General features: G+C 35.4%; 5 protein-coding genes across 6 annotated transcripts; 2 read left to right on the top strand and 3 right to left on the bottom strand.

Moving 5' to 3' along the window:
• The first annotated feature begins 5540 nt into the window (after positions 1-5540).
• LOC106658095 (protein EFR3 homolog cmp44E) lies at positions 5541-12763 on the top strand. The gene is made up of 14 exons (XM_023459661.1): positions 5541-5876; positions 9133-9209; positions 9290-9405; positions 9465-9627; positions 9822-9974; positions 10049-10155; positions 10221-10443; positions 10516-10923; positions 10987-11159; positions 11233-11593; positions 11664-11860; positions 11928-12024; positions 12101-12256; positions 12329-12763. Exons 1-14 carry the CDS (start codon positions 5795-5797, stop codon positions 12476-12478), a joined length of 2463 nt encoding a protein of 820 aa, XP_023315429.1. The 5' UTR covers positions 5541-5794; the 3' UTR covers positions 12479-12763.
• Positions 12764-12818: 55 nt separating this feature from the next.
• LOC106658107 (12 kDa FK506-binding protein) lies at positions 12819-14622 on the bottom strand. Of its 2 annotated transcripts, none has more exons than XM_014379926.2 (5): positions 14516-14622; positions 14331-14388; positions 13973-14020; positions 13700-13886; positions 12819-13361 (listed from the first exon to the last, which is right to left on the bottom strand). In XM_014379926.2, the coding sequence occupies exons 2-5, from the start codon at positions 14365-14367 to the stop codon at positions 13307-13309; spliced, it is 327 nt and encodes a 108-aa protein (XP_014235412.1). In that variant the 5' UTR covers positions 14368-14388; positions 14516-14622; the 3' UTR covers positions 12819-13306. The 2 variants fall into 2 exon arrangements, with proteins under 2 accessions (XP_014235412.1, XP_023315453.1); XM_023459685.1 differs by lacking the exon at positions 14516-14622 and adding an exon at positions 14476-14501.
• A 1475-nt stretch (positions 14623-16097) lies between these two features.
• Positions 16098-17953, bottom strand: LOC106658099 (spindle and kinetochore-associated protein 1-like). Its single transcript, XM_014379920.1, has 5 exons — positions 17736-17953; positions 17514-17664; positions 17300-17421; positions 16720-17236; positions 16098-16646 (listed from the first exon to the last, which is right to left on the bottom strand). The coding sequence occupies exons 2-5, from the start codon at positions 17599-17601 to the stop codon at positions 16486-16488; spliced, it is 888 nt and encodes a 295-aa protein (XP_014235406.1). The 5' UTR covers positions 17602-17664; positions 17736-17953; the 3' UTR covers positions 16098-16485.
• Positions 17954-18169: 216 nt separating this feature from the next.
• LOC106658102 (39S ribosomal protein L11, mitochondrial) lies at positions 18170-19023 on the top strand. Its single transcript, XM_014379922.2, has 3 exons — positions 18170-18301; positions 18411-18597; positions 18677-19023. The coding sequence occupies exons 1-3, from the start codon at positions 18170-18172 to the stop codon at positions 18940-18942; spliced, it is 585 nt and encodes a 194-aa protein (XP_014235408.1). The 3' UTR covers positions 18943-19023.
• A 579-nt stretch (positions 19024-19602) lies between these two features.
• LOC106658096 (uncharacterized aarF domain-containing protein kinase 1) lies at positions 19603-22125 on the bottom strand. The gene is made up of 2 exons (XM_014379915.2): positions 21743-22125; positions 19603-21337 (listed from the first exon to the last, which is right to left on the bottom strand). The coding sequence occupies exon 2, from the start codon at positions 21323-21325 to the stop codon at positions 19757-19759; it is 1569 nt and encodes a 522-aa protein (XP_014235401.1). The 5' UTR covers positions 21326-21337; positions 21743-22125; the 3' UTR covers positions 19603-19756.
• Between the last annotated feature and the right edge of the window lie 64 nt (positions 22126-22189).

Raw genomic sequence — 22189 nt, forward strand, 5'->3', positions numbered from 1 at the left:
GTCAGAATTACGCGTCGATAAAGTGATATAAATGCAAATAAAAAAGTCATAGAGGGCGCAGAAATTTTGATTCACGCAAAAGCTCATTTAATTCGGGATACATTATGCGTATAAAAATAACAAAAGCCGCGAAAATTCAAGGTGTTCAATGTCGCGAGTATGGTTTCTCTCTTCGAATGTAAGTGAAATTTTTAATTCAGAATATTTGAAGTAGAGACTGTTATTAGTAATAGACTATGTAACTATGTAATTGAATCGATGCAATAAATGTCTTATTTCACACATTGTTAATGCGTAAAACACGTTTTTGGGCATTTGTGTGCGGTAAAATGACTCGTTTAAAATGTAAAGCATTTTTCGCTTACTGTTGCATAAATAGTATATTACTGCCCTAGGCCGCGAAAAACAGAAAAGTCCCAGAGTACGTGTAATTAGTGGCCGAGGCGAAGCCGAGACCGATAAACACTTGCTCTGGGGCTTTCTTTTTTCGCGGCATAGGCCTGTATACTATTATTCAAACACATTGGCCCGAAAATAGCTCTTTCCCCCTTTGCGCAGCTGCAGGTAAGTAGTCACTTTCGGGCCGCTGGTATGAAAATTTTGTATACAACACACATGGCCGTCACTCGTGTCTTTTTAACTTTTCGTTTTGACGACTTACAAACATGTATACTCAGGGTTGTCTCGATCAAACTTTAGAAAGTCCAGCGCAGTATATGGGGGCGTCGTCTATGTGCTTCTATGTGTTCGATTACACCGGAACCTTTCACTTTCAAGTTGCAGCTGCGCCGACCACATGTTCTATTTTACTCTCGGCATATAGACCATATAGTTCAGAACAGTAGAAGCTACGACGTCGTCGTGTAAGCAGCGAACCTGTCTCGTGGATTTTGGAAGGAAAAAACTAATATATTTTTTAAATAATCGCTGTTTGTGTGTCGTGTGTTGCAGTGTTCAAAATTTATAATGTCTTCGTCAAGTGTCAGATCCGAGGAGCAGCGCATCGAGCATCCCAAGCTAGATAGATTGAAGAGATTACGAGAAACAACTACTTACTTCTTGAAGATAAAAAGCCATCGATACTATTTTATCAGAGAATTGGTACCCTTGATAAGCGATTGGAAAGAACGACTTCCAAATTTGGGCGACGTTTTTACGAGACAAGAGATTGATTGGCTTCTCGCCACGAGCCTCGAGATGTGCAGTCAACTCTTTCAGGAGTTCGTTGATTTCCTTATTCGTTGCGGCTACAAGGACGAGCCCGACTTGGACGAGAACGGCAAGCCAATGCTGCTTCGCACCACAGCGGTACACCTGATAGACGAATGCAACTGGAGAACTTCGAAAAGAGTAGCGTTGAGAAAATTATTCGAAATTTACGACAAATTTCAGGCAAATTATATCGGCGAGTCGGGCTACAACACTCATTTCCATGTGGCATGCGAGTACGGACTGGTCGACGTCGCGGAGAAGTTCCTCGAGCTCGGCCAGGATCCCAATTGCTTCAAAGGGAAAATGGGCCGTTCGGCGCTGTACTTGGCTTTGATGGGCAAACGCGTCAAGGTCGTCGAATTGCTGTGGAAACACGCCGTTGACCCGAATATGCCCGACGGTTTCGGATACACTACTTTTCACGTCATCGACAATATTGGCAAGGACATGGCGGAGATGCTCTTTGAGCTCTGCGATGACAAAAGTCGGCCGGTAAAAATCGACGCCCGTGACAATTCGGGTAATACTCCGCTACACGTGGCACTGGAAAGCCGGAATAGAGAAATCGTCGAATTGTTGCTGAGGAGAGACGCCAATCCGACTTTGGCCAATAATAAAGGAGAGACTCCTCTGCACGTCATTTCCGGGAGCGACGAGAATGGTAGCTTGTTGCCACTGTTCTTCCGTATCTGCAAACTCAAGCGTCAGCCGATTCAACTGGATATTCGGGACAACGAAGGCAACACAGCGTTGCACGTGGCAACTTCGCGCGGAAACGTAAAGGTGATCGAGTGGCTGCTGAAACGTGGCTCGAACCCGTCTCTAACCAACGAAAAAGGAGAGACTCCTCTGCACATGATTGCCAAGCACGGCCGCGGAATGGAGCGATTTTTCAGTGTAATCGGAGACACGAAGCAGACGGTGCGTATCAACACCCGGGACAATTTGGGCCGAACGCCGCTAGAATGGGCCGTGGCGAGTTGCTGTCCGCCGGCCTTCGTGAGTCTTCTGGAGAGTGGCGCCGACCTGTCCGGCTTCGTTTTTCCGACCCCGACGGACTCTGATTACCACGGGGAAGTCGTTCGTGATAGATCATCACTCTTTACCAATTGTTGTACCATACTGAAATTGGCTGTTGCGACTGGTCTGCTGGCCGTCGTCGAACTGCTCGAGGCAAAATTAAGCTACGAACTGGACTTCGACGACGCCCTGAAAGTCATGGGATTTTACGACACGTACAAATTGTATGAAAGTGCGGATGTTTCGATCAGTAAGGATGTCAACGATTTGGTCGATTCGATATTCGAAGAGATGGCGGCAAAATCCACGTATATGGATTACTTCGAGTTCGCGAGCTCGTACAAGTTGTCCAAATTTTCCAGCGCGTCTATGCAGACTTGTGCTTTGCGTCTGTGCGAGAAAGTATCGAGGAAATTTTTTCGCGAATGGGCCCTGGAATGCTTTACGGCATTGATACACTATCGGCTGCCAATTCCCTGTTGTGACATGATTATAGACCAGCTAACGAACAAAGATTTATATAATATTTGCTTGGCGGCTAATGGTCAAACTGATGAGAAAGATAAAATAAATGTAATAGAAAATGTAATAAAACGTAAAAACGAAAGATCTGTTGGAGATGGAAGCGCGCCAAAACGGCTAAAAATTGAATGTTAATATGATAATATAAAATGTAAAAAGAGTGAAAAAGATGATCGGGTATTTGCTTGGCGGCTGCCGGGCAAAACTCGCGATGACGACAATAATTACATTTGGAATATTTTGATTTATGTACATGGTGTTGTTTCAATGAATAAATAAATACATTTAATAAAACGAATTTCCATTTGTCCATTAATAAGCACAATATCATTATCCTCTTTAAAACGGTGAGAATACATATACGTGCTCTCTTAAGGGCTCAAAGGGGGCTTAAATAATTATATATTTCTATTTATAGTATTAAGCTGATAAGGTGAAAAAAAATTTTTTTCAGAAAACAGACATAAGAGCTTTTTTCAATACCCCATTTGAAAGTACTTTGTCCAGTTAAATACTTACAAACACATAAATTAACTTGTATCAGCCTATGAGCCCTCAGCGAAGAGCATTGAGGATATCTAAGCTGTTTTTCGTAAGATTCTAAGTGATGGCTTGACACAACTAAGTTCTATGTCATTTCATTTTCTTCAATGGATCATTATCCATCAACGCAACCTTAAGCTAAGCATAAGATCCACTTTGACTACTTACACATACAATTTAATAAAATATTTTATTAAAATTTATCAAAAATAATCATTAATGAATAAAATATTTTATTAAATTGTATGTGTAAGTAGTCAAAGTGGATCTTATGCTTAGCTTAAGGTTGCGTTGATGGATAATGATCCATTGAAGAAAATGAAATGACATAGAACTTAGTCGTGTCAAGCCATCACTTAGAATCTTACGACAAACAGCTTAGATATCCTCAATGCTCTTCGCTGAGGGCTCATAGGCTGATACAAGTTAATTTATGTGTTTGTAAGTATTTAACTGGACAAAGTACTTTCAAATGGGGTATTGAAAAAGGCTCTTATGTCTGTTTTCTGAAAAAAAATTTTTTTTCACTTTTTCAGCTTAATACTACAAATAGAAATATATAATTATTTGAGCCCCCTTTGAGCCCTTAATACTTTATGATCTACTAGGAACACCCTAGAAAGAATTCAAACAAAAGTAACTTATGTATCTCATCAATAATGCATTACGAGTTAAACTAATTGTTATTGCAAAATTCGATGGAAAAAAAGTTCTAATTTTTTTAATTCAGAATCACAGAATATAGAATCACGTCATTAAAAAAAAAAAAAAAAAACGAAATTGATCATTGCTAAAACGATTCTCGAAATTGATCGAAAAGAGATGCGATTGAGTTGCGAAGAATCGAATGAGATCAACGGCTAAACTCCATTGGAAAGTATTAGAAACTAAAAAACAACCGCAAAAGAGTGTAAGAGGTGGTGCGGGCGCTATAATGTCAAATACTTGGGAAATATTGAGTCGGAAGTCAGTACGGATTGTTAAACGCAATGAAATCAAGAGCCTGCGCTAATAGGCTTGCAAATTTCTTTATATTATCAAAGCGAGAAAAAATATTCTTTTCGTTCAAAGTTCGAGCATTATCGCTAGATGGCGATGGCGGAATTCTCCGTGTATCCAAAAGAGAAGGAGCAAAGTTTTAGCATTAGGTTCGAATGTGCTATCTCATGTGATGAATAATCTTTCGTCTTCTAGTTACACTTAAAGATTGTATTCCAATCGTATTTAGAAGAAGAGACGGGAAGCTTCTTATCTCGAGTCTCGTGACTGGGTTGTAACGGATATAGCCGGAATTATTATTCATCGACTATTTATAGGAAAGATCATGTTCTCATTAAAGCATATTCATCCTATACCTGACGATCAAACGACTATTGAAATAATTGTTCAAAAGAAATTTCAGGACGTGCTTTTATCATTCGAATCCAAATTATGAAGAGTCTTCAATTCTGGTTTGATTCTCGCTAACGAATCAAATCGATTTTGAAGCTCGACCAGTCAAACTCCCAATCGCTTCTCGTTGGAATTTTCAGTTACCCAAAATATAAAAAATGCAGTCCCTCGGAATGCGAATCGGACACGACTCCCAGAACTCGAACGATGGGTCAATCATCAAAACTATAACGATCGTCGAAAGCTTCATTTTTTTCACGTAATTCGAGAACAGACAGAGATCGTTTTAGAGATAATATCGAAGCCGCTCGTGCGGACTGCAACGCAGCGAGAGATAGATATAATAAACATTCGATCGTCGCGAGAATCAATTAGAATATAATCATTTTTTTTAGCGCAGCTGAGTAAACAAAGAGAGAGAGAGAGAGAGGCAGAAATCCGGAGCAAGTGTCATCGCGCGCGAACAGGCACACAGCTCTCTTATACGTGTATTTGTTTTATATAGGTAAATCGAACGTGGAAACATTGTGTATATATCGTGCACACACACACGGTATACAGCTGCTGTTGCTGCTCGCGTATATGTATTAAACTACGTAGGGATGCGCGCGCTGATAAGCAATCGCGTACACACGTACGTACTGCTCCCCGGCGCAGAGAGCTTTGGCGCTCCGACTGCGTCTGGCTCTACTCGGAGAATAGAGTTCGTGCCTCTGCGCGCACACGCACACCTCCTCCCACGTACACATGCATTTACATAAGCTGTGTGTGTGTGTGTGAGAAAGGGTAGTTGTTGGCTGCTGCTGGCTCTTGCTCCGCGCCGCGGCCCGAATAAGGGTCAGTGGGGCAGAGGCGCGCGAAAGCGTCGCTGCTGCTCTCGCTCTGCAGCGCAACGACGAATACGTTGTTTTTGTGCGACATCGGCGGCTTCGTTGATACAAAAATCACAGCACACACTGCTCTCTCTTCCTCTCTCTCTCTCCGTTGCTACCCCCTCGTACTCTCGTAGTAGTATCGTTAAAGCACGCGTATAGAGAGGGTAGGTGTATCAAGAGGAGCAGCAGCAGCAGTGGACTCGACGACGCTCGCGGATTAAAGGAACAACATGGCACTGATCAAGTGCTGCTTTGACGCCGAGGGCCCGGACTTCTTCGACTCCGTGCTCAGCAAGTGTACCGATCCTGGATGTGAGTCAGAATTGATATTACTTACTACGATTCATTTTTCTTATCTTCTTATACGTTTTAACGAGAGATCATTATTGGATGTACGTATACATGTAGTGTCCCGGGTCGACGCGCGCCACTTGTTAACGCACTTTTTCATGCGTGAAGTCTCTCTGTGTTATATATAAATGTGTATGCTGTACGGACGATGCCAGGCCACGTTTTATCGATTTACGCGCGCGGCACATCCTCCTCTCGGCATCTCTCGTGTGCACTGACTGGTTGAATTTGGATTCGTGTTTTCTAATCGTACGAGGTTGGAGTGCATACGAGTTTATGGTTTTAGTGAATGATTTTTTTTCTCAGTTAGTAGAGAAAATATCGTGAGCGGATGCTGTAGGAAGTCTTTGTAGATGAAATTTTTAAAACTATAGTCAATAAAGTCCGATGTATATCTAGTTCTTCAAATAGCTAAGCATACTTTTAAGGGATTTTTTTTAGTAAGAATCCTGAAAAATTTGTTCAATATAGCGTTGTTTTGAATATTGGCTTCGTTATTTACTCAATTTATGAGTCTTTATGACTGAAGCACGATATCATAATCTCTCCTTGTTTCTGCACTTTAAACTCTCACTTTACGAAATCATATTTATAATTATATAAAATCGCTCAATGCATAGTTATCAATGCTCATCGATACAAATCATAGAGCATAATAGTCTTAAAAATAATCCATTTCATTCGATCCCTACTCGTTTAAATATCCACGCCAAAGAACGTCAGTTACGATAAATAATAATTTATCCTTTTTTTTTACACATCGAAGCAACAAGTGTCGCCCGTTTGTCGTTACACTTTGTGTCTCATTCTGACTGCGCTGCTTATAGCATCGTTATAAGGTCGTGTGCAGAGAGCTATATTATAATTATGCACGTACGAGTCGCACACACACACACACACACACACACACACACATCAGGCGGCATTAATTAATGTATATTACGCGAGTCACAACGTGCGAAGTGCACTAGAAGGAGAAAAAAAGGGGTTCGTTTGTACTTTCTGTCCCAACCCTTTTTCCTCTCCCGAGCGTTCGTTCGATTAAGCACTTTTAACGCGATTATGGACGAAGACGAGAAGAAAGAAAAAGACGATTGAATCCGCGGATATGTAACAGGATATTCGCGCTTAAACGGGCGCAATAAAATACTTCGTGGCGCAGGAACGAATATCGTTTCGACGGATTTAACGAGTTTTATATGGTCCTGTTGGTCGAGCCAAACGTCCCGCGATTTATGTGGAATATATAGCTCCAAGCAAACCGATTGATCGTAATGCATATAGCTTTTGTATAGCATAGTATACGGTATACATGCGACATACATAGTCCCTGTGGACGAATACATAGTTTATGTCTGTCTGTGTGTTGCATACCTAGCTGTGTATATACTTCAAATAGATCAATGAGAGCAGAAAAAGAAAACAATGGTATTATTACGTGCTCGGGACTGTGTGCCTGTGCACTCGTATAGGCGCATCAATTTATGCTTGACTCGCGCGTGCAGCGAACCGCATTAAAAAACCACGAGGCTCTATGCGGGCCTAGCAGGCCAATACATTGAATTAGGATCGATATCGCGACAAAATGTAAATTCGACGAAATTCTTTGGGGTATCGATCTATTCAAATTGTTGACGGTACTCGTAAATTTAGGAACGTGCAGCCAAAATATTGTCATCACCTCCCGTGTGTACGTAAGTATTCGATTCAGTAGGTACTCGAAATTATCAAAAAATCAATCGATTTTATCCGCAAAATCTGTTGAACTTATCAGCTGTACTCGAGTGCTTATTGTTATTATATCGATCGAAACACGAGTATAATCCGACATTATGAAAATTTTACATTACTAAAAGAATTGAAAAATACAGTGGAACTCGATGATCGCAAAAAAAACACTATGTACGCCGAGATATAATATCCCTAGGAAATGTCACTGGCGTAGTCAGGCGAGATTCGCGATTCGTCGACGTCTTTCGTGCGCTTGCACGCGAGGCATTACGGTTCTACATTGGCGCCTCCACCGCCAAACACTAGGGACTTGAATATTGCATAATTATTCGCGTGTATACATACACGATATGCTTTCTGCTGTTAAAAATAGGCCACGCGTTATATATAGCTGTGTACGAGACAACAAAAAAAAAGAAAACACACGCTCGACTGCTCCGTGCAGCAAGACACGATCAGCAGCTATGTATAGTAATACAACAAATCAAAAGTCGAGGCAACGCTGCTTCTGCTGCGGCAATTCCAAACGCATTAGTATAGTGTTATCTAGCTGTCGAGGCCTGATATAGACACGATGGCACACACGCGCCATGATCGAGCAGAAGCTTATGTCTAAGGAGTTGTTGCTGCTACTATACTGCTGCTGCAACATCAAAGCCATACACGCACGCTTACGACAGTTGTCCCTGAAAAGTTTTTGATTGTGTGCGTGTGTGTTAGCGTGTATGCACACTGTGCTTTAGTGGCGCAGATGGTGGCAGGGCAGCAGGCATGACCCACGCGCGACCAAGTTTTAATATTTTATAATATATGTAGTTCGAAAGGCTCTATATACGACATCACAGTGCGCGCAATGAATAACAAACCTCCTGACTCGTGCCACGCGAAACTCGAAAGCAGTGTAGAAAAATAATACGTGGAATCGCGAGCGAGAGAACGAAATGGTCCGTATTTTTTGTGTCCGTGTCCGTGTGCGATTATCCGTGTAATTGTTTTGTTACGTATACGTGCGACTGCGAATTTTATATCGTTACGAGTGTGCAGATGAGTGGCTATTTTTACTGACGATTACACGAACGCGTGTCCAGTGATTCAGTTATTATTGTTACGCTTATACGGCATTAAAAAAAAAAAAAAACAGTGCAGACGTCGTTAGGCAGCGACGCCTCGAAATACAAGATCGAGAGAAAAATAAAAAATATCGCTGAGAAATATATTGGTGGAATGCAGGCTTGAGAGAACGAGTAAACTCTCTCGTGACGGAGTTTTGATCGATTGATTTTTGTACACACACACACAAACGCACCAAGCTCTTGACAATCCAATTTTTGACAATCTCTCTCGCTCGTTTCGTTTTTATCGCATATAAGCCAGCAGACAAATTCAGAACCATGTCGAACAATATTCTTAGTAATGTTTCATTTTATTATAATGATATTCCTTGTTGTTTGTTTTTGAGATTTGCTAAGCGAGCTCTTGTTTTCAGGCTGTTGCTGGTGCTGTTCAGCTCTGCGACCAAGGTACAAACGACTGGTTGACAATATTTTTCCCGTCAATCCGCAGGTAAGCTCACTTTTGCTCCAATTCATTGAGTTGACTTGTTCTCGAGTACTCATTAGTCATATTTATTTTGTTTCATTTAGGATGGTTTGATAAAAAATAATATGGAAAAGTTGATGTTTTATTCATTGAGTAGTCCAGAAAAGCTTGATCGAATTGGCGAATATTTATTTCAAAGGGCATCCAGAGACATTTCAAGGTAAGCAAAAACTTTTTCACCACAATAAGTACCCTCTAATTTGATCTTTCTTTTTGAAGGCGGAGGAATGGATTTGTTATTATTGCTATGGAAGCCATGGATCAGTTATTAGCTGCTTGCCATGCACAAACTTTGAATCTGTTTGTGGAAAGTTTTTTAAAAATGGTTCAAAAATTATTGGAATCTACAGATCCTCAGTTACAAATTTTGGCAACACAATCAGTAAGTACTAAAATTAAGTCCGGTGTTTGTCACATTTTATTCCTTTGACTTGTAAATTAATTTTCTGTGTGCATTTACTAACGTTTTCGATTGGAAATCGCTTAGTAATGTTTGCTACAAGAAAATTGATATCATTTTCAAGAATATTACACATTCATTAATGCATAGTTGAACAAACTACTTTTATCTCCCAGTTTGTTAGATTTGCCAATATCGAAGAAGATACACCATCTTATCACACACGTTACGATTTCTTTGTATCAAAATACTCTTCGATGTGCCACTCTAACAATGATGATCCCTCGATGCGGAAACAGATTCGGCTTGCAGGAATTCAAGGATTGCAGGTACTTTTTGCTATTCAATGTTTCTACTTCATTTATCATATAATATATTATTTCTGAGTATCGTTTCATTATAGGGTGTTGTGAGAAAAACTGTATCTGATGATTTAGTAGAAAATATTTGGAACATGGTACATATGGAAAAAATTGTACCATCATTATTGTACAATATGCAAAATTCAAGGTAAAAATTATAGAAATTTAGAATTAATAAAGTTGAATGTTCATTTATTATTTTTTTATCAACAGGTATTCAAATAACGACAATATTACCCCTGAAAGTCCAACAGAAGAAAGATCAGATCCTCCTCAATTCGCTGAAACTTGTATGAGAGAACTAGTTGGAAGAGCATCTTTTGGTCACATAAAATGTGTTATCAAACCAGTTCTCAATCATTTAGATAATCACCAATTATGGGTACCAAATTATTTTGCTATTCACACATTCCGCATTGTTATGTTTTCTATCCAGGTATATTCGATTAGCTTACTTACATAAAATAAGTGGAAGTAAAATAATTTAATCAATAAATCATCTTTTTAGTCCCAATACTCATATACTGTAGTTGAGGCTTTGATGACCCATTTGGATGAACATTCACAATCATCTCCAAAAATTAGAACAAGTATAGCTGATACATTGTCCAAAATTATATCCATAGCTGCTGGAGAAAGTGTTGGTCCTTCTGTTTTAGAAATTATAAGTTCATTATTAACACATTTACGAGTTAGTGTATCTAGAAATATGTCATCAACAAATGATGAACAACTGTATCAAGAAGTTTTGATAAATGCGCTAGGAGAATTTGCAAATCATCTACCAGACTATCAAAAAATAGAAATTATGAAATTCATTATGGGTAAAGTTCCATATGGTGATCCAGATTCAGTTACTTCTGCTGGAAAAGGAGATGTATTATTACAAAGCATTCTATTAAAATCACTTTTAAAGGTAACTTTTAACAAGTTTTTAATTGTTATTATTGTAATGATTTAAAATTTTATTAATTCTTAGGTTGGAACTAAATACCAAACAATACATCTAAATACTACATTCCCACCAAGTTTTCTTCTACCTCTACTCAATATGTCTCTGGCATCTGATTCTGAAATGCGATTACTAGTACAACAGATTTTTCATACTCTGATAGATCGGCATAAGAACAGTGATAAATTATCCAAACCAACGTAAGGCTATTTTTTAAAATGTTATAAAATATTTTTTCAACTGTGAGCTGTTGATAACGATAATTTCTTTCAGTGTTAATGTTGTGGAGTTGGATCTTGCAATTGAAAAAGCTACAAGACCTGATGTCATTTTCATTAGAAAATATGGCCCTGAAATTTACGTAATCTTGAAGAACTCATTGGAATTGATTAGTAATCGAGTGGAAAATATTGAGTCTATTTACACAACATTGGCTTTGCTGATAGTTGAACTTTGTTCAGAGGAAACAGTAATTGACATGTTACGATTAGTTATGGATTTGCAAGACATTGCGTTAAAAAATTCCCAAATCAGTATAGCAATCAAATTCAATTTACATGTTACAGTAATAAGTTTGTTGGTTTTGATTGCAAATGTATGTAATATTACTACACTAATTGACTATGCAAATAAGGTAAATCAATAAATTTTTAAATAATAATCATACTTTAAATATTATTCATGCCTAATTACTTAATTTACAGATTGTTGAAAGTCGCAGTAAAGAAGCACCACATTTACTTCCCGATCTAAAGTCACAATATGATTCATCTTTGCCTTCAAAAATACCAAATACACTTTTAGTTGACCAAACGATTGTAATGGAATGCCTCAAAGTGATTGGATTAGAAACAGGGAAATTACAACAAGCAGTTGGATATAGTACTTCTTTGCAGTATAGGTAATTAATTTTAACAATTGACTTATTTGAATTTATGAAATTATATTAATTGATTTATTTTTCTAAGGCACTCTTGGGTTGATAACCCAGGAAGAAGTTCTTTAGGAGACATAAACGGTGGAGCTGAATTGGATAGTGCTGGATCATCTCCTGGTGTACAAAGGGTACATTATTTAAGTTAAAAAATATGCACTATTAAAAATAATAGTTATAGTAAAAATTAAAATTTTTTTTTGACAGAAATTACCAGTAGAAGAATTAACATTTGAAAGTATGAAAAAGATATTAACTGAAACTAACAATGATCAAGAAGTGGAAGATGAGAAAAGATTGCAACTATCTCATTTATTCAGAAATGCTCCGTTTCAAGATCTTGTCAAAAAAACACAACCAAAGGTAAATTGAAGAGATTTTTTTTATACATATATTAATTGATTATAAAACTAATAGAAAATTTTATTCTAATAGCATGAAGTTTTGCAAAGCAAGTTATCTGATATCTTCAACAACTTGATGATTGAGCATCGTTCGCCACCAACATCAGCTACTTCGCCACCAGAGTCTAAATTGCAAACCCCAGCTTATGAATTACATTTCCCAGAAATGTTTGTTTGTTAATTAGTGCAATATTTTCAAGTGATATTTGAATGCATCGAGTGCAACGGCTATGTTAAGCAAGTTAAAAAAAATTGTTTAGTAAATTATCAGAAGACTTGTTGATAACTGAAAATTGTATATAACTCGTAAATGTACATATTAATGTTATTCGTTCAAAATTATTTATGAATAAGTATCATTCTAAAACACAAAATGATGTTACAAATGTTATAAATATTATTATGCCTGTTAAAATGTAAAACTGTATTGATTAAAGTTATCATGTTCCAAAAAGTCTGAACTGAATGAATAACTGGTAATTTTTGTAACTATTTGCAAATATTAAAAAAGTACACCTCAATGGCAGACAGAAAGTTTTATTGTTTTGGTATTTTGAATTACAATATACAATAGAACTGTTAAGTGAAGTTTATACAAAATTTTTAATAAGAAAAATTATCAAATTGAAAGTATCAATAATTGGAATGAACACAAATATTAAAATTTCAAATGCTTCAAGAATAATTCAATCGCTTTAATTTGCAGTAGTTTCTTTTTGAAATCATGCATAAAATTTTACTTTATACACTATTCATTTGAGTAAAATTGCTTTGATTGATGTTAAATGAATTTATTCTTTTCTATACATTTTAAGTTAATGGGTTTGTTTTTATTACTGTCTGCAAATTTTGCACTAGTAACATAAGATTAAAACGATTGAATTTAATTTAATCTTGTACAAAATGCCATTCAACTTAAACTAATTTGTAGAGGTTCTTCAGTTTTTGGCACCTCAGTTGTCCTGTGCCATAGGAAAACTCCAAAGATCGTGGCTTGCAGAATGTTGCCTTACTCCACCTTCAGGAGTTCAACATCGAAGATAAGGGTAGCATTTGGTGGGATAGTGTTGTAATGTCAAGGATAAATATGTTTTGTACTTTTAAACTATTCAAAATTATAAATAATATAATGTGAAATGTTTATGAAAATTAAAGAGTCTACTATTCTCAGTCCAAATATTTTCTAAAATCATATTCATTAACTTTTAAAATGCACTCTTTTGGAAAAAGTTGTTATACAATTCAAGTATTATAAATGACAAAATATTAATCGTATAATATTCACATTTTTCAGACCCAGAATAAGCAGACTCAAGTATGATCATTCAATTCAATTGATTTTGCAATCGAACAGAATGAAATAATTAAATTGAAATATGTATAAAATTGCATTAAAGGATATACGCCAGGGTGTCCTCTTGGACCGTATGCAACCTCAGGTGGGCAAGTTAGTCTGGCACGTTCACCAACAGACATTTGTGCTACTCCTTGATCCCAGCCTTTGATTACTTCACCTTTGCCAATTTTGAATTTGAAAGGTGTTCCACGGTCTCTGCTTGAGTCAAATTTCTTTCCATTAGTAAGGGTACCTGACGAGTTAAAACTTTAATTAGTTTCTCCCGTGGAGGATATTCTTCACTTTTCAATAAAAAGTAAATTAAAAAACAAATAATACCTGTGTAATGGACAACCACGGTTTGACCGGTTTTTGGGTAGGTTGAACCTGCATAATATTAAAAAATACAATTTCATTCATAATAATTTTTTTTCTCCTTTCAATTCATCACTAAAGTTTATAGTGCATTGATCGATGCAAATCACCAAACATATATTCATTGATCTAGAATGAAACAAATACATTGGCGGATTTTCATCGTTTTCGTCATACATTTCAGCAAATTTTTCACCGAAAGATGCGAATTCGCAGTGTCCGTTAATAACGAGCAGAAATGTCGATTATGAAAATGTAATATTTAGCAGCGAAATTGGTACACCGCAAGAGGTTAAGATATTGTACTATTGAATTTTATTACCATCTCCGGGGGAAATAACTTCGACACTGACTCCCATGACTGCTCGTAGTAAATGTATCTGCAAAAATACACACAAACCAAATGATTATTACGTATTAAGCGTTGACTCTATCTATCGAGATCTTCGTAGAACGCGATTTTGAACCTTTTGCAAAACCGTGTTCGAGCGCGAGATGAAACTTTACCTGTGATGTGGCGAAAGAGCAAACGGCAATTGAGTAAAAACGGGGCGAAATATATTGCGGCGACACAACGCGCGAGCTGAAAAGCCACCGCTAATACGGTATATATATGGGCGCCGCAGATTCGCGCGATGCGCAAACTCGCCATGGGATGGGGGGGCCGCGGCCGCCGGCGAGCCCCTGACTTCCGCCACCGAGCAGGCAGAATTGCGACATCCAGGCTTGTCTGTGTTTATGTGTCATATCGGTGTGGTAGTCGCCGTACATAAAATAGAAGGCCCAATTCGAAATTCGGCACTGCGATCGATGAGTTTCTGTGAAAAATTGCCGCGCGCACATATATGGACACGCAGACACACGTCTATGATATGGAATTATAGGCGCTTTTGCCACGAGTTGACTCGCGCCACGTCAATTCCGCTTGAAATAGTTGTAACTTCCGATGAGAATTTTTGCAGCGCTAAATTTTGAAAGTATCGAATCCCAATGACACGACGGTTGGCGATCGAAACTTCCCTCGTTCTAATAAATGACGGTTTTCAAAGATTAGTCAGAAATATATTTATCATATAAACTCAGTAAAAAACAGTTTTAATTTTATTTGGTATGAAATTACAAAATGTATTAATGAAATTAATCTAATATTCAGAACAAATGATTATCGTAATTATCATTTTTAATTTGATTGTTGCTCGTTCCGAGTTAACGGCTGTTGCGTCGACGATCCTCGACGGCGCGCGCCTCCGCTGTATCCTAATCCTCCTCCATATTCTTGAGCTAGTTTCAAGCGTTGAACTGTTGATCGAAATGAATCGAAGTAAGATCGTTGGTACAGAATTACGGTGAAACTTAAAAACATTGATGAAATAATATACTGACGATAAGATAATGCACCACAGTTTCTCCCGAACCGTCCCCGGCCGCGCCTACGCGCGAAGTTCGTCGGACTACGCGGAGCCGGTTGATCTGGCGATTCTTGCACGTCCATGGCTCTTTCGTCCGACCGTGGCTCGTTGATCTAAAAAAACAATTAAAATCATACGTGAAATATGAAAAATAAGGCTCTTTGGTGATCAAAAATTCAGTTGATTGTTACGTTTTCATTTGTTCTTCCTACTTCGGGGTTAACGTTTAGCGGTTGTTCGTTGCTCATGGTCTGTAATTAAAATAAAATTCTCTCTTTATACTATTCTAGTTTATCGTGTTTGAAAACGATTGAATAAATTTGAAAATAATGATACTTGCACTAGTCATGATGATTCTTCGCGATGCTCGATTCAAACTGATTTGTTTATACTGCCGCTTACAGTGGCGCACTTAAGTCAGACGAGCGAGAAAAATGCATCTTTTGATACTTGTGGTAGTCATTTTGCGATTGTAAATTGACCACTTTGTGACAGCCGAATGAATTGTCGAACGATCAAAACTTCGTTCGAATTTCAAATCTTATCGTTTTAATTGATAAAAAAGAGAAAAAAAGGGTATTGGATTTAAATTCCTTCGGCAGTAGCGGTGTTATCTTCTTCGGGTTGAACAAATAAAAACTACAGTTTTTACAACTAGGTTTTTTTTTAAACACTAAAACTTTTTTTTAAAGCCGATTATAAATTTATTTTTGTTCTTTGACTCGTGATATACATCTAGTTGTTGCACATTTCAACTTAAATTAATGATTACACTTTGATTATAATAGTACAATTTGATTATATTAGTATGAGACCATAATGCAATTATTGAAGTGATAATTGCAATCATTGTATTGAAAAGTTAGAAACATTTCAATTTCTTTGTACAAATAATTTTTCATTAGAAATTTACAATATAAATCCACTCTGTTGTCCAAATTTATAAAGTCAAGTCTATATAGCTTTGGATATATGTTTGAGATTCAACATTTCATAAAATTTAAAGTCTTTTTTTTGCACATTCACACAATTCAGACTATATTGTTATTGTTACACAATAGACATCTATTAGTTAGGTAAAATTAATGCATAATTTACAGTTTTTGTTGTTCTGATCTCACGTAATTTTTTACAATGCCTTAGAGCAATTAATAAATTTAATTTCGTTTTATCAAGTCTTGCTTTGATGTATTTTTCATAATCTTCTGCCGTGAAAAAATAGGTATTTTCTGGAAAAATAGTTTATAATTAATTTTCAAGTTCTTGCAATATTATTTTAATATTTCTGACATATATTATTACCTTCATCTGGTCCCAAGTTCATTTGTTCTTTTTTGTAATGTAAGTACAAATCTAACTCTCCTTTTTTTCTGGATCCATTTTTCCCCAAAGCAATTAGTGAATACTTTGATTTGATGATTTGGTTGATACTAGATACTAAGCTGTTAAGAGTATCAATAGTATGCCTTCCAATTATATACTTAGGAAGTTTACTAAATTCACTTGGAGTAATTGGTATCATTTGAGGTATTTCAGGTTCATTGAATAATGTTTTTTTGCAGTTTTTCATAGCTGTAGTGGCAGTGGTATTGATGGTATTGTTGGCATTCTGGGCATCACTGCCATTGAATGTAGCATTATTGAATGTTGTGTTATTGAATGATGCATTTTCATTCTTTTCTTTTGGTTTGGAACTATTATCATCAGTATTATTATTAGTTGGAATTTCAGATTTAACATATTCTTGAATTTTAAGAGGAATATTTTGTTCCATATGCCTGATTTGGTTATCCAAAGATTTCAGCAAATTTAATAAGTCCTAGAGAAAAATTCAATTAAATTATACCTTAAAAAGAAAAGAATATTGTTGCAATTAACTTACTTTACACCGATCATTGTCTACTCTCATTATTTTAACATCTTCTTTCAAATCTTGAATATCTCTTGCAATAGAACATACTTCTCCATAAGCAGTGACAAGTTCTTCTTGAATAAAACTTTTACCTGAACATAAAAATTTTTTTAATTACTTGATTGTCAATTTTAATGTATTTCAAAATTTAACTGTAATAACTCAATGGTAATTAAAAACTCACTTTGTATCAAATCTGTAGCTGTTTCTAAATCTTGCAACTTTTGTGTTTGCACTGTCAAAAGATTCTCCAAGGATTGATAGGAAGCCATTGTGACAGTTAATTTTTTTTATCAGTTCAATCAGTGATCATGCACTCAATTACGCATATTTATCTAAAAAATCAGTAATTAAATTCCAATAAAAAAATTTTTACAGAATAACATTATTTATTGTGTTTACATACAATATATTATAATTTTATTCATTTGAGGTTAAAAAGGGACGCCGCACAAGTTATTTACAATTGTTGAATGTAAAGTATGTCACCGAAACGTCAAAATTATTTATATCACTTTGGCATTCAAAATCACTACAATAATCCAAGCATAGCATAAAAATTATTACGAATTTTCATTTTTGAATGTATATTTTGAAGACTTTCAAATTTCAAACGCATGAAAATATAAATACTGACGCATGTCGCATCGCATTGTGCTGTGTGGCATATATAATATATCTATATATTTTGGCCGGCAAAATGGATTTTCAGAATTCAACGCGACATCTGTGCACAAATGTGCGAGAGGTTATAGCAGACATACTTACGAATGCGAGTAGTTCTAAAAAATTAGAAAAACATTGTGTTTAGAAACTGGTGCATAAAGAATCTTGACAAAAATGTCGAAAGTTGGAAAAATGAAATTCGCTAAAAAAGCGGCTGAAAAAGTTATACATTCGGCAGTGCTCAAGACCAATATACCTGCAGGATTAGCTAATCCTAGTCCACCCTTAGGTCCTCAGTTGGGTCAAGTAGGTTGATAACAGCTTGATTTATTGAAACATTTTGTAGAAATGTTCATAGATAATTTGCTGGAAAAAATTTGAAACACTGTAATGACAATTTTTATCAATTTTATAGCGGAATATAAATATAGCTGCATTTGTTAAAGACTTCAACGAAAAGACAGCTCATATCAAACAAGGTATTCCAATCCCTTGTAGAATAAAAGTAAACCCAGATAGAAGTTATGAGTTGTACATGACTAAGCCCCCAGCTGTCTATTATTTAAAACAAGCAGCTGGAATTCAAAGAGGGACAATGGGAGGTGCGTTCAATCAATTTTGAAACTACATGTTTTGCATCTCATTTAGTTGTGCATTAACTAATTTTTAAATGAATTTCAGGCGATGAAGTTGTTGGAAAAGTAACTCTTAAACATTTATATGAGATAGCGCTGATAAAATCTGAAGATGAGGCTCTAGCATTGATGTCTTTACAACAGATAACACAAATGTTAACGGGTATAGCACGATCTGTTGGTATTGAGATTGTTCGTGATTTAGATCCAGTGGAGTATAAGAAATTCTTAGAAGAAAGAAAAGAAATAGTCAAAGAGCAAATTGCCCAATTACAAGCAGTAAGAGAGGCAAAGATGCTTCGTACTGGTTAAATGTCAATATGAATTGTATAGTTGTAGAAAATTTGTTGATTCTGTATTTTATGTAAATAAAATTAGGTTTAAAAATGTTTTGCCAAACATTAACTATTTCTTTGTATTTATTATTCTTTTCCCAAGCAAGCTTTTTAATTTTATTTGATCAGATAAACTTGAGCAATATCAAAGGACAAAAGTTAATAAAAGTATCAGCTTATTATTTTTATATCATTGGTTTATATTTATAAATAAAGTACAGGTAGATGAATCATTTTTAATAATAATTGATTTATTGAAAATAAATAACTTTTAAGATGAAATGTTTGTACAAAATATGTTTATCATGTTCAACAGATATAAACTTTTACATTTTTTTATACAAGCTAATAACAACACATTTAAAAATATGTGTATTTATATAGCACCAGGCAATATAAATTATATTTCATCTTGAGAATGAAATGAGAATTGTTCTCTGAATACTATTATGTATACATTTACATTTTTTGAACAGAAACAACAAAATATGGCAATGAAAGATTTTGTATTGTTTTGATTGATACATATGCATTATATAAGCCATATCTTTGGTGATTTTGTCATTTATGTTTATAAAATAATTTTATTATGGCTTGGCTCAAATATTTCATTTAAAAAAATTAAAATAATTGTCAATAATTATAATAGATGGTTAAAATTCAATGCATAAAAAATCAACTTTCAACAAAATATTTACATATTTATACAAATATTGTACAAACCACTATTTGGTCAATCATTTAAAATTTTCCATTTCTTGCATATCATTATTTAAAAAAAAATGTATTGTTCACCCCAAAAACTCATCTTGATTCCATATTGACAAAATACTTTGTTTAAGACTAAAATTGATTAAACCCAAGTATCCATAATAAACAAATATTTTAAATAGAGACCACTGTTCCTGTAAGGAGGTAAAGAACCTAGACCAAGTAGTGGAACAATTTCTTAACTTTTCACTATAAACAGATTTCACACAACATCTTGACATTTGCAAAAATGCAGACATTCTTGTTTGAGTTTTCAAATTAAATTCTATATTGCGTATTAAATCGTTTGTCTTTAATACTAATAACATATGCCTGTCAACTCTTTCTAAAACTTCAGTAATTTTAGGTAAAAGATCTGGAATTTCTTTTTGGAAAAGTTCTTTTTCTTTTGAACTATATTTGGTTTTTTGTACTCCACTCATAATGGTGTCCCAAGTTCTACCTGAAACCATGCAAGCAAGTAATCCATACATATCACCAACTCCTAAATTGGTGCAGTGTTTTTGCATAGCAACTTTGTCACTATTTAAAATAGCAAGCCACAATTTAGAGTACTCCCATCTAAATTCATTGGATAGATCTGCATACAATCCATGATCCAAAAGTACAACTTCAGCTTTATTATTTCTTTTTCTGACAATAATATTTCCTGGATGTGGGTCTGAATGGACAAATCCAGTAATAAATATCATATGGCTGTAGAGATCGCCAATTTTATTACTAATTTCAAGTGGATTAATTTTATTTTCTTTATAGTAATTTAAATCATCTACTTGTCCACCTTCTATGTACTCCATTGTTAAAACACGATTGGATGATAAATTCCAGTGGATTTTTGGTACAAACAACCAATCATAATTAGTAAATAAACTTTTTAGTTTTTCAGCATTTTTACCCTCTCTAGTAAAATCAAGTTCTCTGGGAATATTCTTTTTTGTTTCGTCAACAAGCCAGTCAAATTTGAAGTCAGGAAATACCCATGAAGTAATTTTCACTAATGCAGACATAGTTTTGATATCTACATACGAATTTGATTTCACAGATCGATGTTGTACCTTTACTGCTACCTGACTTCCATCTTTTAAGGTGGCTTTATGTACTTGAGCTAAGCTTGCAGTGCCTAGCGGGTTCTTATCAATAGATTCAAATATTTCGTAAGGATCCGCTTTAAAATCTTCTTTTAGCACTGTCAAAACATCATTAAAATTAGATTGAGGAGCAGAACTATGCAGAACCTTCATTGTTTTAACATATTCCTTGGGTAAAAGATAATCTAAAGCACCAATGTGCTGGCCAACTTTTATGTATACTCCTTTATTGGCGCAGCAGAGTTCCAATAATTTTTGAGCCCCATATGTGTGTGCATCTGACTTCTTCTCTAAATATTCTTTTGAGTCTTTTTCTAAACCACTGTTGTATAAATGTTTTTTATAATGTGAACCAATTTCAAACACTGTTACTGCAGCTCTTCCTAATCTGACAATCCCAATAGATCCAACGTCATATTCATTTGCTCTTAGCGAAGCAAAAGTACCAATGCCCACAGCAACAGCTCCACCAATTTTCAGAGTTCTTTTGGAAACAAACATCTTTAATTTTATCTGAAAAGCAAAGTAATAGCATAATTAATGTGTACACAGTCTAACTAAAACTAAATGTAGACAAGGAAATAGACACATATGTCATAGATACATGCTATGTTAGTAAAGTTATGATGTAACTGCAACTGTCATTGTGAAATGTTTGTTAAGATTTTTTTAAATTTCAATATTATTGGCCAAAGATTTAAATTTGAATTTAAAAATTTCGATTTAATGCAATAAAAATTCACGTATCATCCATTTGAATGATGAACTCACTAGTAATAACCTGAATAAAATCCTTTAGACGTTATTTCGAATCCCCACAGACCAACTTTCACATTGGAAATTGCAATCAAAATTGACATAAAATAACGCGATTGAAGTTATTAGTATATAAAGTATTTGATTTTCAAAAAAACGTACCTTAAACAATTTTAATGTTGATTAAAATCGACGTTCTTATAACCTAAGAATAACTCATATGGATTAATGCTTAATGGATATTAAAATACTTTCTCTTCTCACTGAGTAGGGGAATTTCTTTGGTGTAGCCTACTTATGCTTAAGTACAAATTAAAAATACTGCTTAAATTAGTGATGCTTGTAATGTTATGCAAGCTCAAATTAAAATAACTCGAATCTCGCATGATTCGTCGGTGATATCGATACGATATACTCGCGAGTCGCGATACAAATCAGCTAAATATGAAAATGTCTGTCCCACCCGCACGTAACGGACAAAAATTTAAGCACTTCAAAAGTAATTCAGATTTCGCGTTAAATTGATTTATTTTTTGCAAATTTATTAATTACGTTAAATTTAACGATCATAACGTTGCCCATCGCCCCGAAAACGTACTAACGTTTATT

Source organism: Trichogramma pretiosum, unplaced genomic scaffold (genome assembly GCF_000599845.2).
Source record: "Trichogramma pretiosum strain Unisexual culture from Peru unplaced genomic scaffold, Tpre_2.0 scaffold127, whole genome shotgun sequence".
Lineage (NCBI taxonomy): Eukaryota > Metazoa > Arthropoda > Insecta > Hymenoptera > Trichogrammatidae > Trichogramma > Trichogramma pretiosum.

Coding starts and splice junctions, on each gene's coding strand:
- LOC106658095 (XM_023459661.1), top strand. CDS start 5,795: ATGGCACTGATCAAGTGCTGCTTTGACGCCGAGGGCCCGGACTTCTTC. Junction 9,628..9,821: donor AAATTTTGGCAACACAATCA/GTAAGTACTAAA, acceptor TTTATCTCCCAG/TTTGTTAGATTTGCCAATAT. Junction 10,156..10,220: donor TACAATATGCAAAATTCAAG/GTAAAAATTATA, acceptor TTTTATCAACAG/GTATTCAAATAACGACAATA.
- LOC106658107 (XM_014379926.2), bottom strand. CDS start 14,367: ATGGGAGTCAGTGTCGAAGTTATTTCCCCCGGAGATG. Junction 13,887..13,972: donor CGTGGTTGTCCATTACACAG/GTATTATTTGTT, acceptor TTAACTCGTCAG/GTACCCTTACTAATGGAAAG. Junction 13,362..13,699: donor CCAAGAGGACACCCTGGCGT/ATATCCTTTAAT, acceptor ACATTACAACAC/TATCCCACCAAATGCTACCC.
- LOC106658099 (XM_014379920.1), bottom strand. CDS start 17,601: ATGGCTTCCTATCAATCCTTGGAGAATCTTTTGACAGTGCAAACACAA. Junction 17,422..17,513: donor AGCTACAGATTTGATACAAA/GTGAGTTTTTAA, acceptor TTTTATGTTCAG/GTAAAAGTTTTATTCAAGAA. Junction 17,237..17,299: donor TAGACAATGATCGGTGTAAA/GTAAGTTAATTG, acceptor ATTTTTCTCTAG/GACTTATTAAATTTGCTGAA.
- LOC106658102 (XM_014379922.2), top strand. CDS start 18,170: ATGTCGAAAGTTGGAAAAATGAAATTCGCTAAAAAAGCGGCTGAAAAA. Junction 18,302..18,410: donor TAGGTCCTCAGTTGGGTCAA/GTAGGTTGATAA, acceptor TCAATTTTATAG/CGGAATATAAATATAGCTGC. Junction 18,598..18,676: donor TCAAAGAGGGACAATGGGAG/GTGCGTTCAATC, acceptor AATGAATTTCAG/GCGATGAAGTTGTTGGAAAA.
- LOC106658096 (XM_014379915.2), bottom strand. CDS start 21,325: ATGTTTGTTTCCAAAAGAACTCTGAAAATTGGTGGAGCTGTTGCTGTG.